This window comes from Callionymus lyra, chromosome 10 (assembly GCF_982586985.1).
Source record: "Callionymus lyra chromosome 10, fCalLyr1.hap1.1, whole genome shotgun sequence".
Classification (NCBI taxonomy): Eukaryota; Metazoa; Chordata; class Actinopteri; order Syngnathiformes; family Callionymidae; genus Callionymus; species Callionymus lyra.
The window spans coordinates 21,672,872-21,687,955 of NC_141827.1; the positions used below are offsets into that span (position 1 = coordinate 21,672,872).

The 15,084-nt window shown below is 38.1% G+C and overlaps 3 protein-coding genes across 3 annotated transcripts; all 3 read left to right on the forward strand.

The window, feature by feature from the left end:
* Positions 1-731: 731 nt before the first annotated feature.
* On the forward strand, positions 732-6,114 carry cyp24a1 (cytochrome P450, family 24, subfamily A, polypeptide 1). Its single transcript, XM_087801104.1, has 12 exons — positions 732-1,039; positions 1,105-1,295; positions 1,357-1,450; positions 1,526-1,619; positions 2,223-2,314; positions 2,650-2,761; positions 3,138-3,283; positions 3,551-3,717; positions 4,349-4,427; positions 4,818-5,015; positions 5,144-5,255; positions 6,037-6,114. Exons 1-11 carry the CDS (start codon positions 782-784, stop codon positions 5,252-5,254), a joined length of 1,542 nt encoding a protein of 513 aa, XP_087657230.1. The 5' UTR covers positions 732-781; the 3' UTR covers position 5,255; positions 6,037-6,114.
* Positions 6,115-8,208: 2,094 nt separating this feature from the next.
* On the forward strand, positions 8,209-10,221 carry LOC148070953 (protein MANBAL-like). The gene is made up of 3 exons (XM_087800967.1): positions 8,209-8,326; positions 8,730-8,917; positions 9,960-10,221. The coding sequence occupies exons 2-3, from the start codon at positions 8,768-8,770 to the stop codon at positions 10,068-10,070; spliced, it is 261 nt and encodes an 86-aa protein (XP_087657093.1). The 5' UTR covers positions 8,209-8,326; positions 8,730-8,767; the 3' UTR covers positions 10,071-10,221.
* Positions 10,222-12,597: 2,376 nt separating this feature from the next.
* Positions 12,598-14,610, forward strand: LOC148070954 (protein MANBAL-like). The gene is made up of 3 exons (XM_087800977.1): positions 12,598-12,715; positions 13,119-13,306; positions 14,349-14,610. The coding sequence occupies exons 2-3, from the start codon at positions 13,157-13,159 to the stop codon at positions 14,457-14,459; spliced, it is 261 nt and encodes an 86-aa protein (XP_087657103.1). The 5' UTR covers positions 12,598-12,715; positions 13,119-13,156; the 3' UTR covers positions 14,460-14,610.
* The last annotated feature ends 474 nt before the right edge of the window (positions 14,611-15,084 follow it).

The following is a 15,084-nucleotide window of genomic DNA, read 5'->3' on the forward strand; positions in this document are numbered from 1 at the left end:
CCTTTTTTTGTAGTGGTTAACGTCACAATAAGTAGATTTTAGGTTTTCTTAGTCTTTGAAGGTTGCAAGTTATCCCCAGGATTACTCGAGTTTAATCCGGCAAATTGCTCTGGTTTCCTCCCACAGTTCAAAATCAGTTGATGTAGTATTCTAAATGATCAGTAGGTGTGAATGCTATGAATTCTTCCTGCACCTTTGAAAAGATTCCAACTCCCTGCATCATCAATAAGGGTATAAGCAGTAAATGTCTTTTTTTACTTGCATAAACTTAATTGTCTTGTCTTGGTTTTTAATTCCTAAAGTTGTACCACTAATCCCAGCAAGTTTTTTGGAGACCATTGACTAAGATGGGTCAGGCATGATCCTTCCAACACAACTCATTGTGAGCCCCTCTTACACACAGGAACAAATATTGGTCCACGAGGCAGAAGTGTGGCACTAGTGTTTGTTTTGCTTCTTACGATCGTGGGTCTCAGTGAAACACACGGTTCAAGCGAACCGCATCACCTCTGCTCGTGCGTGTTTATTTATAAAGCAGGGGGGAGGAGGGGGGACTTCCTTGGTCTATCAGAGGTCACACAGTCCTCTCACCGTAGATCCATAAAATGGATGGTGGGCTCGACGACCACACCATGTCGTTCAGACCCCTGATTGGTTCGGAGTCCAGCCTCTCGGGCTGTATAAATGCCAGCAAAGGTGTGACAGTTCCAAGAAACCAGAGAAATCCCACCAAACCATAGCACGACTATTTCAAACATTTCAAACAAAAAAAAATCTGAACATGCGGACGCAGATCCAGAAGGTGCCGCGGATCGTGGAGCTGCTGAGAAGGAGGTCAGTGGGGCTGCAGCACTTCAAGCCCACATCCTCCGTGTGCGTCCTGGAGCAGAAGGATGCTGCGCGCTGCCCGCACGCACCCGCCGCCGCCTCCGCCGCGCACTCTCTGGACGCCATCCCGGGACCCTCCAGGTGGCCCCTGGTCGGAAGTCTTTTCGAGCTCATCTGTAAAGGGGGTCTGACCAGACAGCACGAGGCTCTGGTACGTTCACAAGAACTGATCTCGACACCGCGTGGTTCTAACTTTTTTGTTTTTGTCTCCATAAGGTCCACTACCACAAGAAGTTCGGGAAGATCTTCCGGATGAAACTGGGCTCCTTCGAGTCCGTGCACATCGGGTCCCCCTCGCTGCTGGAGTCGCTCTACAGGAAGGAGGGGTGCTATCCGCAGAGGCTGGAGATCAGACCCTGGACAGCGTACAGGGACCTGAGAGACGAGGCCTACGGACTCCTCATCCTGTGAGTTTTTATTTTTATTTAGTATTATTATTTGGATGTGGACTGACGCTGGGGGTCTCAGGGAGGGCGAGGACTGGCAGAGGGTGAGGAGCGCCTTCCAGCATAAGCTGATGAAGCCCACGGAGGTGGTGAAGCTCGACGGCAAAATAAACCAGGTAATGAAACTTTCACTGGGAGATTTTTTTTTTCTTTAACTCCTGGTGTTTAACGAGCTTCTTCGTCACGACCAGGTCTTGGTGGACTTTGTGAAGAGAGTTGGCAAAGTGAACGTGAATGGAAAGATCCAGGACTTGTACTTCGAGTTGAACAAATGGTCGTTTGAGAGTGAGTACACGTGTTTAAATCCCGTATTATCTTCATATTTAAGACGTGACTGCCATTAGAACTTTTGCCCTTTTGTTTGCAACATTTAAAAAAATTAAGTGTGGAGGAATTAGGCAGAATTGCAAGATGAAATGAATACTATATTCTTGTACGTCTTTTCTGGATGTTTCTGGAACTCCTGTTGTGTTATCAGTTTTATCTTGCCCTTTAAAGTATATATTTTATTGAGTATTGTTTTGATTGTTTAAGCGCTTTGTGATCCTGGTCTGGGAAAGCGCTATATAAATAAAAATTACTTACTTACATTTATTCGTGGTATTTATTTTTGGACATCATGTAGAGATGATTGAACTTTCAAAAGTAAACAAATAAAATGTACATAACCAGAGGTTTTGTCTTTAAGAAGTAAGATTAAAGTGACATGTTCATAATCAAATTCATATTTTAATAGTTGTAGTTTAATAGTTGATGTCATGCCTTCAATAAACGCCTAAAATAAGTTTATTTGCCAATATAAAACTCTATTTCAGTTTGCTATCATTTGATGATAAAAACCAGATTGGTATTTCTGCTTTAACGTCTGTGTTTCATCTCCTAATCCAGCGATCTGCCTGGTCCTCTACGACAAGAGGTTCGGGCTCCTGCAGGACGAAGTCAACAAGGAAGCGATGGACTTCATCACAGCCGTGAAGACGGTAAGTTTGAACTCTCTAATGCAAGCTCACGACGACCTACGAGGTGTCATTTTTTTTGACCCCCCGGGGGGGGAGGGGGGGGCCGTGCTTGTAGAAGCGCCGCGGTTCAACAGGTTCACCTGAGCCGAGGTCAGCTGAACTGCAGCCAGGGATGCATCGGTTCAGTGTCTGTCTGACACTTTCGCTTTATTTACTGGAATTTACTGGGGCAAACCAATACCGTCCACAGTAAACAGATAATAAGCGTAAGCTAGCAAAGTTCAGAGGACAGCGGGGGGGGCAAGAACAAACACCGGATCATTGAGATGACACCATGTAAATCCCTTCTGTTGCAGATGATGAGCACGTTCGGCATCATGATTGTAATCCCTGTGGAGCTGCACAGGAGCCTCAACACCAAATTCTGGAAGGACCACACAGCGGCGTGGGATCGCATTTTCAGCACAGGTACGAGCTCAAACCCAAAACTAGATCCAATAAAGTCACGCAGGAGTTGAACCGGGTGCTTTGGTTTTTTTTGAGTACTTGGCATTGGGGTAAAAGATAGCTAGAGTTGTAGTAAACTGCATGACCTAAGCGGGAGAACCCTGCCAAATATTTGTAGTAGCACAGAAGGGAGGGGGGCTCACACACATTCCCCCACATATTGTTACAGGAAAAACATCTATATGGAGTTTTCTTTCAATTCACTCAAAGCAAAAATGCAACAACCATGATCAACTTAAGAGTGTAGAATTTCAGTCTTTCTTCTTATATCTTCATGAACAAATATTCAAGATAATTAAAATGTCAATACTAACGCTAAGTCCCTCTGGCTCTACAGCGAAAGTCTACATCGACAGGAAGTTAAAGAGCAACGCCAACAGAGATCCCGACGACCTCATCGGCGACATCCTGCACCAGAGCTGCCTGTCGAAGAAGGAGCTGTACGCCGCCATCACCGAGCTACAGATCGGAGGAGTGGAAACGGTGAGTGTCCATTTAAAAAACGATGGCATCCTTGAACCTTTGCTCCACATCACACTTGGTCGGTGAACAAGAGAGAAAAAATACTCTAACACAAACACTTACAGTGCTTGAAAGGAGAAAATTAATGTGGCGTAGATGTAACTGAGGAGCCTTTGACGAACCCCCAAACATTCCTCCGCTCCTTTCAGGACCCCCACTGAGGAATGCACTTAGAGACGCTGCCTCACTAAAAATGACTGAACGACACTCTCCCTCTCCTCCGCACAGACGGCCAACAGTATGCTGTGGTTCATTTTCAACCTGTCGCGCAACCCGGCTGCGCAGAAGAAGCTCCTGGAGGAGATCAGAGAGGTGGTTCCCGCGGGTCAGGACCCCTGTGGCGAGCACCTCAAGAGCATGCCCTACCTCAAAGCCTGCCTAAAGGAATCTATGAGGTAATGTACAGCAGGGATATCACTTTCCCGGCTCACCTGTAACACATCTAAGAAAAGCTCCTTGTTGCTATGGCAATGCTTCCGTTAGCCAGTGAAGAACAAGAGGCAGCAGCGTGTAGACGACTAACTTGAAATTACACAATTTACACTTTTGTACAGCTATATAATGCATTTTACACATTTTCGTTTCAGAATACTTTAAATCATAGTTAATCTTAAATTGTTTTTGCTCCTTTTATAACCACTAGGATTCATAAAAAATAAAAGTTGTTGTAGCAATGTTATCCAACACTGCTACAAAAAGTTAAATACCTACTTAGGGTTAAATGTGTCGGTCAATTTCCCAGACTCCTGTAAGCACCCACGGAATCGATGTCAAGCTGCCACTGAACTCATAAGATTATCAAGTTATAGTAACAAAACAAAGCATTTTTTCGCCCATTACCACGGAGATTTAGCGGGAGAAAAATGTTCACGCATGACACACTGTCGCCAACCACCACGTTTTCCATCTTAAGAGTCAGCCGTGAGGATTATATCACAGGTCAGCCGTGAACCAAAAGCTTCGCTCGTTCTTCAATCCGTGCACGTGTGACTCTACGTTTCTCATGTGTCCTTGTTTTTCTTACAGGTTATCGCCGTCAGTTCCATTCACAAGCAGGACCCTGGACAAAGACACTGTGTTGGAAGATTATGCCATTCCCAAAGGGGTAAGAGGATTACTTTACTTTACAATACACCTGACATTCCAGATTACTTTCATTTACATTTGACTGATGATTGAATTTGACAAGTATACATTGGACTAAATTTAAACAGCTTTTTAAGATAGATTAACTGTAATGGCGCAGCTAATGCATTCCAAATAGTCTTATTGAATTTGTAGAAAGAGAAAATTATATTTAGCGGAAGAAGATTGTAGTCCAACTCAAGATGCTTTACAACAAATCTCAAGATAATCCTCCAGATATATTTAATTTATTAGCTGTGGGGCTAATGCTAACAAGCTTACTGTAAAGCCAAAGTGAACTTTGTAAAAATCTAAATTAAGTATTAGTTTTATGAGTAGAAATTCTAACTATACTTTTATCTTTCCACAGACGGTTCTGATGATCAACAGTCACGTGTTGGCCTCCGATGAGCAGAACTTTGACGATGTGAAAGCGTTCAAACCCGAGCGCTGGCTGCGGGAGAATAGCAACATCAACCCTTTCGCGTACGCTCCGTTCGGCATCGGGAAGAGGATGTGCATTGGTCGGCGGCTGGCGGAGCTGCAGCTGCAGTTGGCCATGTGCTGGGTAGGTTCTTCAGTCAACTAATGATTGACATGTACACTAGTGAGCTACAGAAGAGGGGAAGAGTGATCTGGATTTATATGTATACAAGTGTCACTAATCATTCAACTATATATTTTTTTTCACTACAGCTGGTGAGAGACTACGAGATTGTTGCGACGGACGACAAGCCACTCGATGTGATTCATTCTGGACTTTTGGTCCCTAAGAGAGAACTTCCCGTCGCCTTCATCAAGAGATGAGGTAAAAAAAAAATCATCATTTTCCTCTAATTCAAATTTGGTCCTTCTGCAATAACACCTCAGACACCACAAACCTAATATTTAGGATGAAAACATAGTTATTAAGGGAGGTTTGCATCATGCTATTGCCTTATCAAGGTCATAGAAGGCCATAAAGAAAGATATACAAACACATTCACACACACACTAACACCTACAGATAATAGAAGCGATCGGTTCAGCTCTTTATAGTTTTTTGGACAGTGGGTTTGTCTGTAGGAAGGATTAAATCGATCATCTGGAATTGATTGGACATGACCAATTTAAAGGAGCTTGTTACAACCTCTATCTGATGAAAAAATAACAATTAATTATTTTAAAACTGAACCAAATAGCAAAGATGACTTAAAAATATACTCTGTTATCTACCTATTTAATTTACCCATTTACAGTTCAACATTTTAGCTCGTATTATTTCGCATTAATTCATCCTTCATCGAGAGACTTTTTGATTAAACCCAAATGTAATTAGGGTAAAAACAAACAACAACAACTACAGAACGAGAACATTCAGAATAGCATTGTTTTGTTTTAATTTGTTTCCTTTGACTGAAATTTGTCTCTATATCCTCATATTTTGACAACACAATTACAGTAAATAAAAAATAATAATTTTGCTATTCTCTCACATGGTCTGTGTGTTGTATTTGCACACTTTCTTTGTTGATGTTAATCTTCAAAAATGTACTAAAAATGTGCTAAATATTTATTGTTAACAATGTATTTTCTTTCTCACCTCCCAGGATCCACATTCATCCCTTTCTGGAGACTTCCTGAAGATCCAGTGACTCCTGTTGTTGCTGCTGCTCTGTATATAGTACAAACTGAATATTAATGTTTATTTTTAAATACCACTTTAAATACCTCACACTTATTTAAGAATGTTTATTATAACTGTTGACTGACCAAAAAGAAAAGAAAAACAAGTTGTTATGTATAAATGGAATGTACTGATATTCCCACCATTGATATATAAAAAAAGGTCATGTTTTTATTTTCATTTTGTAAATAAAGTGCATTTTCATGTTAATATTGCTTTACATATTTTATTCAATAAAATTAAATATATATAAACAAATTCCGAGTCTGCTTCTCTTCCCTACATTATGATAGTAGTTTAATCCTAAACGAATAAACCTGTTAAATATACACAATGTTAAGTTTCTGTCAGGATTATCCCTTTTCAAATAATTTCAAGGCTAATTCAGGATTAGCCATTCATGTTGTGTAACAAATCCAAATCCTTCTCAGGTGAATGGAAATATAGATTTATTGTAGAATGATCAAGTGGGATCGGCTGCTTCTCAAAATTTCTCACGATGTGTCTCTAATCCTGGTTAAGTAAGGGATTCTATTTATAATGAATTATCACATTGGAAAAAATATAGTAGAAATGTAATAGTAGAAAACACAATGTATTGCTGATTTAATACATGTAAAATAAAGACTTTAGTACTCATAGTAATTTGATTTTGTCAAAAGATGTCAGAGAGCCTTTAGAGGAGGATAACTGATGATTAATATTATGAAATAAGGTTGAGGCTAATGTTGAGTTAGTAAGTGTTCAGGGAGCTAACAGATTAGTTATTATTTATATTAAATTAAAACACTTATACTCAAAAGTGATTCCGCAAAGGTAAATTTGCTTCTTTTTTTTGCATTTGAAATTATGTTTTATATCACAATATATATTTCTTTGTTGCAAAGACCTAGATGCAGACTTTATCGTGCTGCGTGTAAAAGTTAATGTCTTGCATCTAGGACATCAGAAACAGCTTTATTTAGCTGAAATATCCAATGATTTAGAGCGATAAACAAATATTAGTATTTATTAACTGAATGACAATAAACATAGCTTCTTGTTGCGACGAGATTCAATTGTGACAGATTGAAATGTCAAGTCATATCACAATACATGAATAAGAGTTGTCTAGAATGATTTCTATACATTTATATCAGTGACCAGTTTACTCTACTACAAAACATATTGTGACTTTGTTTATTTTTTACAAACATGGTGTTCTAACACAAAAGAGAAATGCACTTGGTTCAAGGATTGGCCAACACTGATGATTTGTGACATGAGAGCCAATCCAGAGGCGATAAACAACTTGCATAAGTTGAGATGTGGAAACCTAAATTCATCAGGTCAAAAACATCCAGTTTTTTCTCTGTTCATAGAGCTCAGAGAAAAACATCCTGTTCTCTGACGTAACACTTTACCGGATTCTATTTATTTTTTTTGGTCCAAAGTAAAGAAATAGTGAACAACATAAAAATTTAAGGGGGAAAACGGCATACCAACTACTACAGTACCTCCCTAAAACACTATACTGCCACCATGCGATTCATTTGAGAGATTATGAGAAACTCAATTCGATTTCAATAAAAGTGCAATAACTCGACTTATGTTGGATTTATGTTGGACGTTTACGTTATTTCTTCACAACTATTTAAAAAAAAGTGTGAGTAAATAATAAAGATGTTTACGGGAACAATTGAGGCTTCATTATAACAACCGAAATGTTATTTGTGACACAACCGAGTGTTTTTATTTGTTTCATGGTTTTCGTTTCTCTGCTGCTGAACTACTGAATAATATATGTGTTGAATATTGTAGTGTGTATATATTTACAGTATATTTTTAGCAATAAAAAGCTGCAATTGTAACTGTTTGGCAAAGAATCTAGATTTAAACTTCTTTTTTTTAATGTTTTAAATGCTAAAACGTCATTCTTCGTGATTCCACCCTGGCTTAAATTGAATGTATCATTGCCCACAATCATAAGAGTTCCAAACTTACAAAGCTCTCGCAATTTCTGCGCGATTACAAAAACCCTCCACTAGGAGACGCCATTTTCAAATCGAAGACTCCGAACCGGGGTCACCGTTTTATGACGTCACTTCCGAATGTGTCCGTTTTCTTTTTTTTGTTGTGATTGTCGTTTCTCGTCAAAAGAAAACCTGTAAACAATGCGTTTGAAGCTTGACCTCTGACTTTATAGGACTTAAATATAACTTAGCTACACTTCGGTAAGTTATATTTCTTTGTCGCAAATACCTAGATGCTGAGTGTATCGTGCTACGTGTCAAAGTTAATGTCTTGCATCTAGGATACTAGAAACAGCTTTATTTAGCTGAAATATCCAATGATTTAGAGCGATAAACATGGATGCAAGTATTTATTTAAAACACAATATTAGTATGTATTAACTGAATGACAACAAACCATGCTTCTTGTTGCGACGAGATTCAATTTTGACAGATTGAAAAGTCAAGTAGTATCATCTGCTTTGTGTAGTACTACCTGTTTGGTTTGATCCATCGAATGTCCTTCTGACAGATCCTTCCATAACACATCAGGAATTGTACCATCTTGTAACTGTAAGAGAAGTGAGTGATGAACTTGTCAGAATAACACGTTTTTTGTTTTTAGATCCAGGTTCTAAGACAAAAACAAAAAGGTTCGGGATCATGTCTGCAGAACTGGACTTGTCTCCACCTGAAGTTCCCGAGCCGACCTTCCTGGAGAGCCTCCTACGATATGGCCTCTTTCTGGGAGCCATCTTCCAGCTGATCTGCATCCTCGCCATCATCATCCCCACCTCGAAAGGACACGAACATGTACGTGAGAAGAACTGCAGTTTTTAATTGGCTTGTCAGAGTTCAATGTAAGGCAGCATGTACCTCAAGTAGAACAGTTTATTATACCCGGTATTAAGAAGAAAAATTAACACAGATCAAGAAAAAAATAAAGTTAAAAAAAATAATAATAATAATAATAATTTACAGAAGAAGTCAAAGTACACGTGACCAGCTCTAAATTGCGCTTTAATATGTTAAGATATTCCTTTATTCTTCCCACATTTAGGGGAATTTGATTAAGCTCAGATGGTATCATTCACCTTGCATTTAACTCATCGTATTTTAAGAAATTTAAAGAAATTCAGTTCCAGTAAAAATTACTTTTATATGTCAATTTTGGCAAAACAGATACTGTTTCACAGTGTTGTACACTAGGGGGCAGCATAGAGCCTTCATCCACCAACGCTTGGATTTTTTTTTTTCTATGATTAATCTCAATTGGATTTAGGTTTTAATCTGCTGCTGGACAAGAGTTGCTGTTTTTTTCAGAATGCCTAAAGTATCATTTAGGCACCCTTTCAGGAAACCGAAAACCAATTATCTCCCAATAAAAGCTAAACACAATATTTGGTGTTTCAATCTTACAATCTATATTCTCTCACCTTTTGTGCACCAAAGTAACTAAATCCAACCTCCAATTATTGTCTTCCATTCTCTTATATATCATCAGTCACTGATGCAGAGATGAGTACATTTTTTTCAAACATTTGGTCTCTATGCGCAGAAGTTTGCTCTCTGAAGAGAGAAAAAAGGGACAGAATAACTAGAATTACCTTCAACTTTCGTGTGTTGGGTATTGTTTTACTAATTATTCAATCATTCTAGTTATTAAACGAGGTAAACTCAAATAGGTGTTAAATGGTACAATAAAGCTCTCAGACTTAAGCATTCCAGTCAGCTTATCCCAAAATGACACCATTTTCCAACCATTATTTAGGAAATTACAAATTCTACACTGCAAGTCAACGACTGTAGGTGTTTCCCAATCCCTAAAAAAAAAAGCTTTGTGTTTGCTCTTCAGGAGGAGCCCGAGTCTGCCAACGGCAAGGCTGCTGATCAGATGAAGAAACCCAAAGGAGTAGCACCGCAGATCCGACAGAAACCAAAGAAAGAAAGCAAAAAGAAGCGGTAGCTTAAAGGCAATGACACCAGACCACTGTTTTATTAAAACAAACCAGGAATCTCTGTTCCATTTTTTAAGTGTTCTGTCTGCCACCTTCTGTTAACATATTTGCTTATACAATGTTTCAGTGTTAATGTCAATAAAACCTTCCTTTTTTTCATTCTTTTTGGATTCTTATGTCAATAATATAGAATATATGCATGTAAGTAAGTAATATATATTTATATAGCGCTTTTCCAGACCAGGGTCACAAACCGCTTAAATAATCAAAAATAAAACTCAATAAAATATATTCTTAAAAGATCAAGATAACACTAAGAACAACACAGGAGTTCCAGAAAATCAAGGAAAAACCTGAACAAATAAAAATGTCTTAAGATGTTTCTTGAAGGAGTCAGTAGATCATCAAACACAGAGGGAGAAGAAGATCGTTCCAAAGCTTAGGAGCAACAGCCTGGAAGGATTTCTCTCCTCTGGTCCTGAACCGTGTGCACAGAACCATTAGTAGATCCTGATCCACAGACCTCAGAGCCCGAGCTGGGGTGTAAGGCTGGATCAGATCACTGATGTAAGGAGGAGCCTGACCATGGATAGATCTGAAAGTAAGAACCAGAATTTCAAAGTTGATCCTGAAAGAAACTGGAAGCCAGTGAAGAGTTTTAAGGAAAATAGAAATTTGAGTTCTTCTACTGGAGCGGGTCAGAATTCTCGCTGCAGATTTCTGTATCAACTGTAGGCGAGACGACTCCTTCTTAAGACATGAAAACAAACTGTTGCAATAGTCCAGACGAGAAGACACAAAACGCAAGGATTACAAGCTACAGATCATGAACAGATCTGAAAGTAAGTGAGCAAATGGGTTGACAAATGATGAGCAAACTTAGTCCATCAGTGGCTGTCATTCATTTATTTCCTGCAAATTATTCCTTCATGGGGATCACAACAAAGGTCTGTGGATCAGAATCTACTTATGGTTCCACGCACATGGTTCAGGACCAGAGGAGAGAAATCCTTCCAGGCTGTTGCTCCTAAGCTTTAGAACGATCTTCCTCTCTCTCTGTGTTTGATGGATCTACTGACTCCTTCAAGAAACATCTTAAGACATTGTTATTTGTTCAGGCTTTTCCTTGATTTTCTAGAACTCCTGTTGTTTTATCAGTTTTATCTTGATCTTTAAAATATATACTTTATTGAATATTGTTTTGATTGTTTAGGCGCTTTGTGACCCTGGTCTGGAAAAGCGCTATACAAATAAAGGTAAATTTGCTTCTTTTTTTTGCATTTGAAATTATGTTTTATATCACAATATATATTTCTTTGTTGCAAAGACCTAGATGCAGACTTTATCGTGCTGCGTGTAAAAGTTAATGTCTTGCATCTAGGACATCAGAAACAGCTTTATTTAGCTGAAATATCCAATGATTTAGAGCGATAAACAAATATTAGTATTTATTAACTGAATGACAATAAACATAGCTTCTTGTTGCGACGAGATTCAATTGTGACAGATTGAAATGTCAAGTCATATCACAATACATGAATAAGAGTTGTCTAGAATGATTTCTATACATTTATATCAGTGACCAGTTTACTCTACTACAAAACATATTGTGACTTTGTTTATTTTTTACAAACATGGTGTTCTAACACAAAAGAGAAATGCACTTGGTTCAAGGATTGGCCAACACTGATGATTTGTGACATGAGAGCCAATCCAGAGGCGATAAACAACTTGCATAAGTTGAGATGTGGAAACCTAAATTCATCAGGTCAAAAACATCCAGTTTTTTCTCTGTTCATAGAGCTCAGAGAAAAACATCCTGTTCTCTGACGTAACACTTTACCGGATTCTATTTATTTTTTTTGGTCCAAAGTAAAGAAATAGTGAACAACATAAAAATTTAAGGGGGAAAACGGCATACCAACTACTACAGTACCTCCCTAAAACACTATACTGCCACCATGCGATTCATTTGAGAGATTATGAGAAACTCAATTCGATTTCAATAAAAGTGCAATAACTCGACTTATGTTGGATTTATGTTGGACGTTTACGTTATTTCTTCACAACTATTTAAAAAAAAGTGTGAGTAAATAATAAAGATGTTTACGGGAACAATTGAGGCTTCATTATAACAACCGAAATGTTATTTGTGACACAACCGAGTGTTTTTATTTGTTTCATGGTTTTCGTTTCTCTGCTGCTGAACTACTGAATAATATATGTGTTGAATATTGTAGTGTGTATATATTTACAGTATATTTTTAGCAATAAAAAGCTGCAATTGTAACTGTTTGGCAAAGAATCTAGATTTAAACTTCTTTTTTTTAATGTTTTAAATGCTAAAACGTCATTCTTCGTGATTCCACCCTGGCTTAAATTGAATGTATCATTGCCCACAATCATAAGAGTTCCAAACTTACAAAGCTCTCGCAATTTCTGCGCGATTACAAAAACCCTCCACTAGGAGACGCCATTTTCAAATCGAAGACTCCGAACCGGGGTCACCGTTTTATGACGTCACTTCCGAATGTGTCCGTTTTCTTTTTTTTGTTGTGATTGTCGTTTCTCGTCAAAAGAAAACCTGTAAACAATGCGTTTGAAGCTTGACCTCTGACTTTATAGGACTTAAATATAACTTAGCTACACTTCGGTAAGTTATATTTCTTTGTCGCAAATACCTAGATGCTGAGTGTATCGTGCTACGTGTCAAAGTTAATGTCTTGCATCTAGGATACTAGAAACAGCTTTATTTAGCTGAAATATCCAATGATTTAGAGCGATAAACATGGATGCAAGTATTTATTTAAAACACAATATTAGTATGTATTAACTGAATGACAACAAACCATGCTTCTTGTTGCGACGAGATTCAATTTTGACAGATTGAAAAGTCAAGTAGTATCATCTGCTTTGTGTAGTACTACCTGTTTGGTTTGATCCATCGAATGTCCTTCTGACAGATCCTTCCATAACACATCAGGAATTGTACCATCTTGTAACTGTAAGAGAAGTGAGTGATGAACTTGTCAGAATAACACGTTTTTTGTTTTTAGATCCAGGTTCTAAGACAAAAACAAAAAGGTTCGGGATCATGTCTGCAGAACTGGACTTGTCTCCACCTGAAGTTCCCGAGCCGACCTTCCTGGAGAGCCTCCTACGATATGGCCTCTTTCTGGGAGCCATCTTCCAGCTGATCTGCATCCTCGCCATCATCATCCCCACCTCGAAAGGACACGAACATGTACGTGAGAAGAACTGCAGTTTTTAATTGGCTTGTCAGAGTTCAATGTAAGGCAGCATGTACCTCAAGTAGAACAGTTTATTATACCCGGTATTAAGAAGAAAAATTAACACAGATCAAGAAAAAAATAAAGTTAAAAAAAATAATAATAATAATAATAATTTACAGAAGAAGTCAAAGTACACGTGACCAGCTCTAAATTGCGCTTTAATATGTTAAGATATTCCTTTATTCTTCCCACATTTAGGGGAATTTGATTAAGCTCAGATGGTATCATTCACCTTGCATTTAACTCATCGTATTTTAAGAAATTTAAAGAAATTCAGTTCCAGTAAAAATTACTTTTATATGTCAATTTTGGCAAAACAGATACTGTTTCACAGTGTTGTACACTAGGGGGCAGCATAGAGCCTTCATCCACCAACGCTTGGATTTTTTTTTTTCTATGATTAATCTCAATTGGATTTAGGTTTTAATCTGCTGCTGGACAAGAGTTGCTGTTTTTTTCAGAATGCCTAAAGTATCATTTAGGCACCCTTTCAGGAAACCGAAAACCAATTATCTCCCAATAAAAGCTAAACACAATATTTGGTGTTTCAATCTTACAATCTATATTCTCTCACCTTTTGTGCACCAAAGTAACTAAATCCAACCTCCAATTATTGTCTTCCATTCTCTTATATATCATCAGTCACTGATGCAGAGATGAGTACATTTTTTTCAAACATTTGGTCTCTATGCGCAGAAGTTTGCTCTCTGAAGAGAGAAAAAAGGGACAGAATAACTAGAATTACCTTCAACTTTCGTGTGTTGGGTATTGTTTTACTAATTATTCAATCATTCTAGTTATTAAACGAGGTAAACTCAAATAGGTGTTAAATGGTACAATAAAGCTCTCAGACTTAAGCATTCCAGTCAGCTTATCCCAAAATGACACCATTTTCCAACCATTATTTAGGAAATTACAAATTCTACACTGCAAGTCAACGACTGTAGGTGTTTCCCAATCCCTAAAAAAAAAAGCTTTGTGTTTGCTCTTCAGGAGGAGCCCGAGTCTGCCAACGGCAAGGCTGCTGATCAGATGAAGAAACCCAAAGGAGTAGCACCGCAGATCCGACAGAAACCAAAGAAAGAAAGCAAAAAGAAGCGGTAGCTTAAAGGCAATGACACCAGACCACTGTTTTATTAAAACAAACCAGGAATCTCTGTTCCATTTTTTAAGTGTTCTGTCTGCCACCTTCTGTTAACATATTTGCTTATACAATGTTTCAGTGTTAATGTCAATAAAACCTTCCTTTTTTTCATTCTTTTTGGATTCTTATGTCAATAATATAGAATATATGCATGTAAGTAAGTAATATATATTTATATAGCGCTTTTCCAGACCAGGGTCACAAACCGCTTAAATAATCAAAAATAAAACTCAATAAAATATATTCTTAAAAGATCAAGATAACACTAAGAACAACACAGGAGTTCCAGAAAATCAAGGAAAAACCTGAACAAATAAAAATGTCTTAAGATGTTTCTTGAAGGAGTCAGTAGATCATCAAACACAGAGGGAGAAGAAGATCGTTCCAAAGCTTAGGAGCAACAGCCTGGAAGGATTTCTCTCCTCTGGTCCTGAACCGTGTGCACAGAACCATTAGTAGATCCTGATCCACAGACCTCAGAGCCCGAGCTGGGGTGTAAGGCTGGATCAGATCACTGATGTAAGGAGGAGCCTGACCATGGATAGATCTGAAAGTAAGAACCAGAATTTCAAAGTTGATCCTGAA

Coding starts and splice junctions, on each gene's coding strand:
- LOC148070953 (XM_087800967.1), top strand. CDS start 8,768: ATGTCTGCAGAACTGGACTTGTCTCCACCTGAAGTTCCCGAGCCGACC. Junction 8,918..9,959: donor CCTCGAAAGGACACGAACAT/GTACGTGAGAAG, acceptor TTTGCTCTTCAG/GAGGAGCCCGAGTCTGCCAA.
- LOC148070954 (XM_087800977.1), top strand. CDS start 13,157: ATGTCTGCAGAACTGGACTTGTCTCCACCTGAAGTTCCCGAGCCGACC. Junction 13,307..14,348: donor CCTCGAAAGGACACGAACAT/GTACGTGAGAAG, acceptor TTTGCTCTTCAG/GAGGAGCCCGAGTCTGCCAA.
- cyp24a1 (XM_087801104.1), top strand. CDS start 782: ATGCGGACGCAGATCCAGAAGGTGCCGCGGATCGTGGAGCTGCTGAGA. Junction 1,040..1,104: donor CCAGACAGCACGAGGCTCTG/GTACGTTCACAA, acceptor TGTCTCCATAAG/GTCCACTACCACAAGAAGTT. Junction 4,428..4,817: donor ATTATGCCATTCCCAAAGGG/GTAAGAGGATTA, acceptor ATCTTTCCACAG/ACGGTTCTGATGATCAACAG.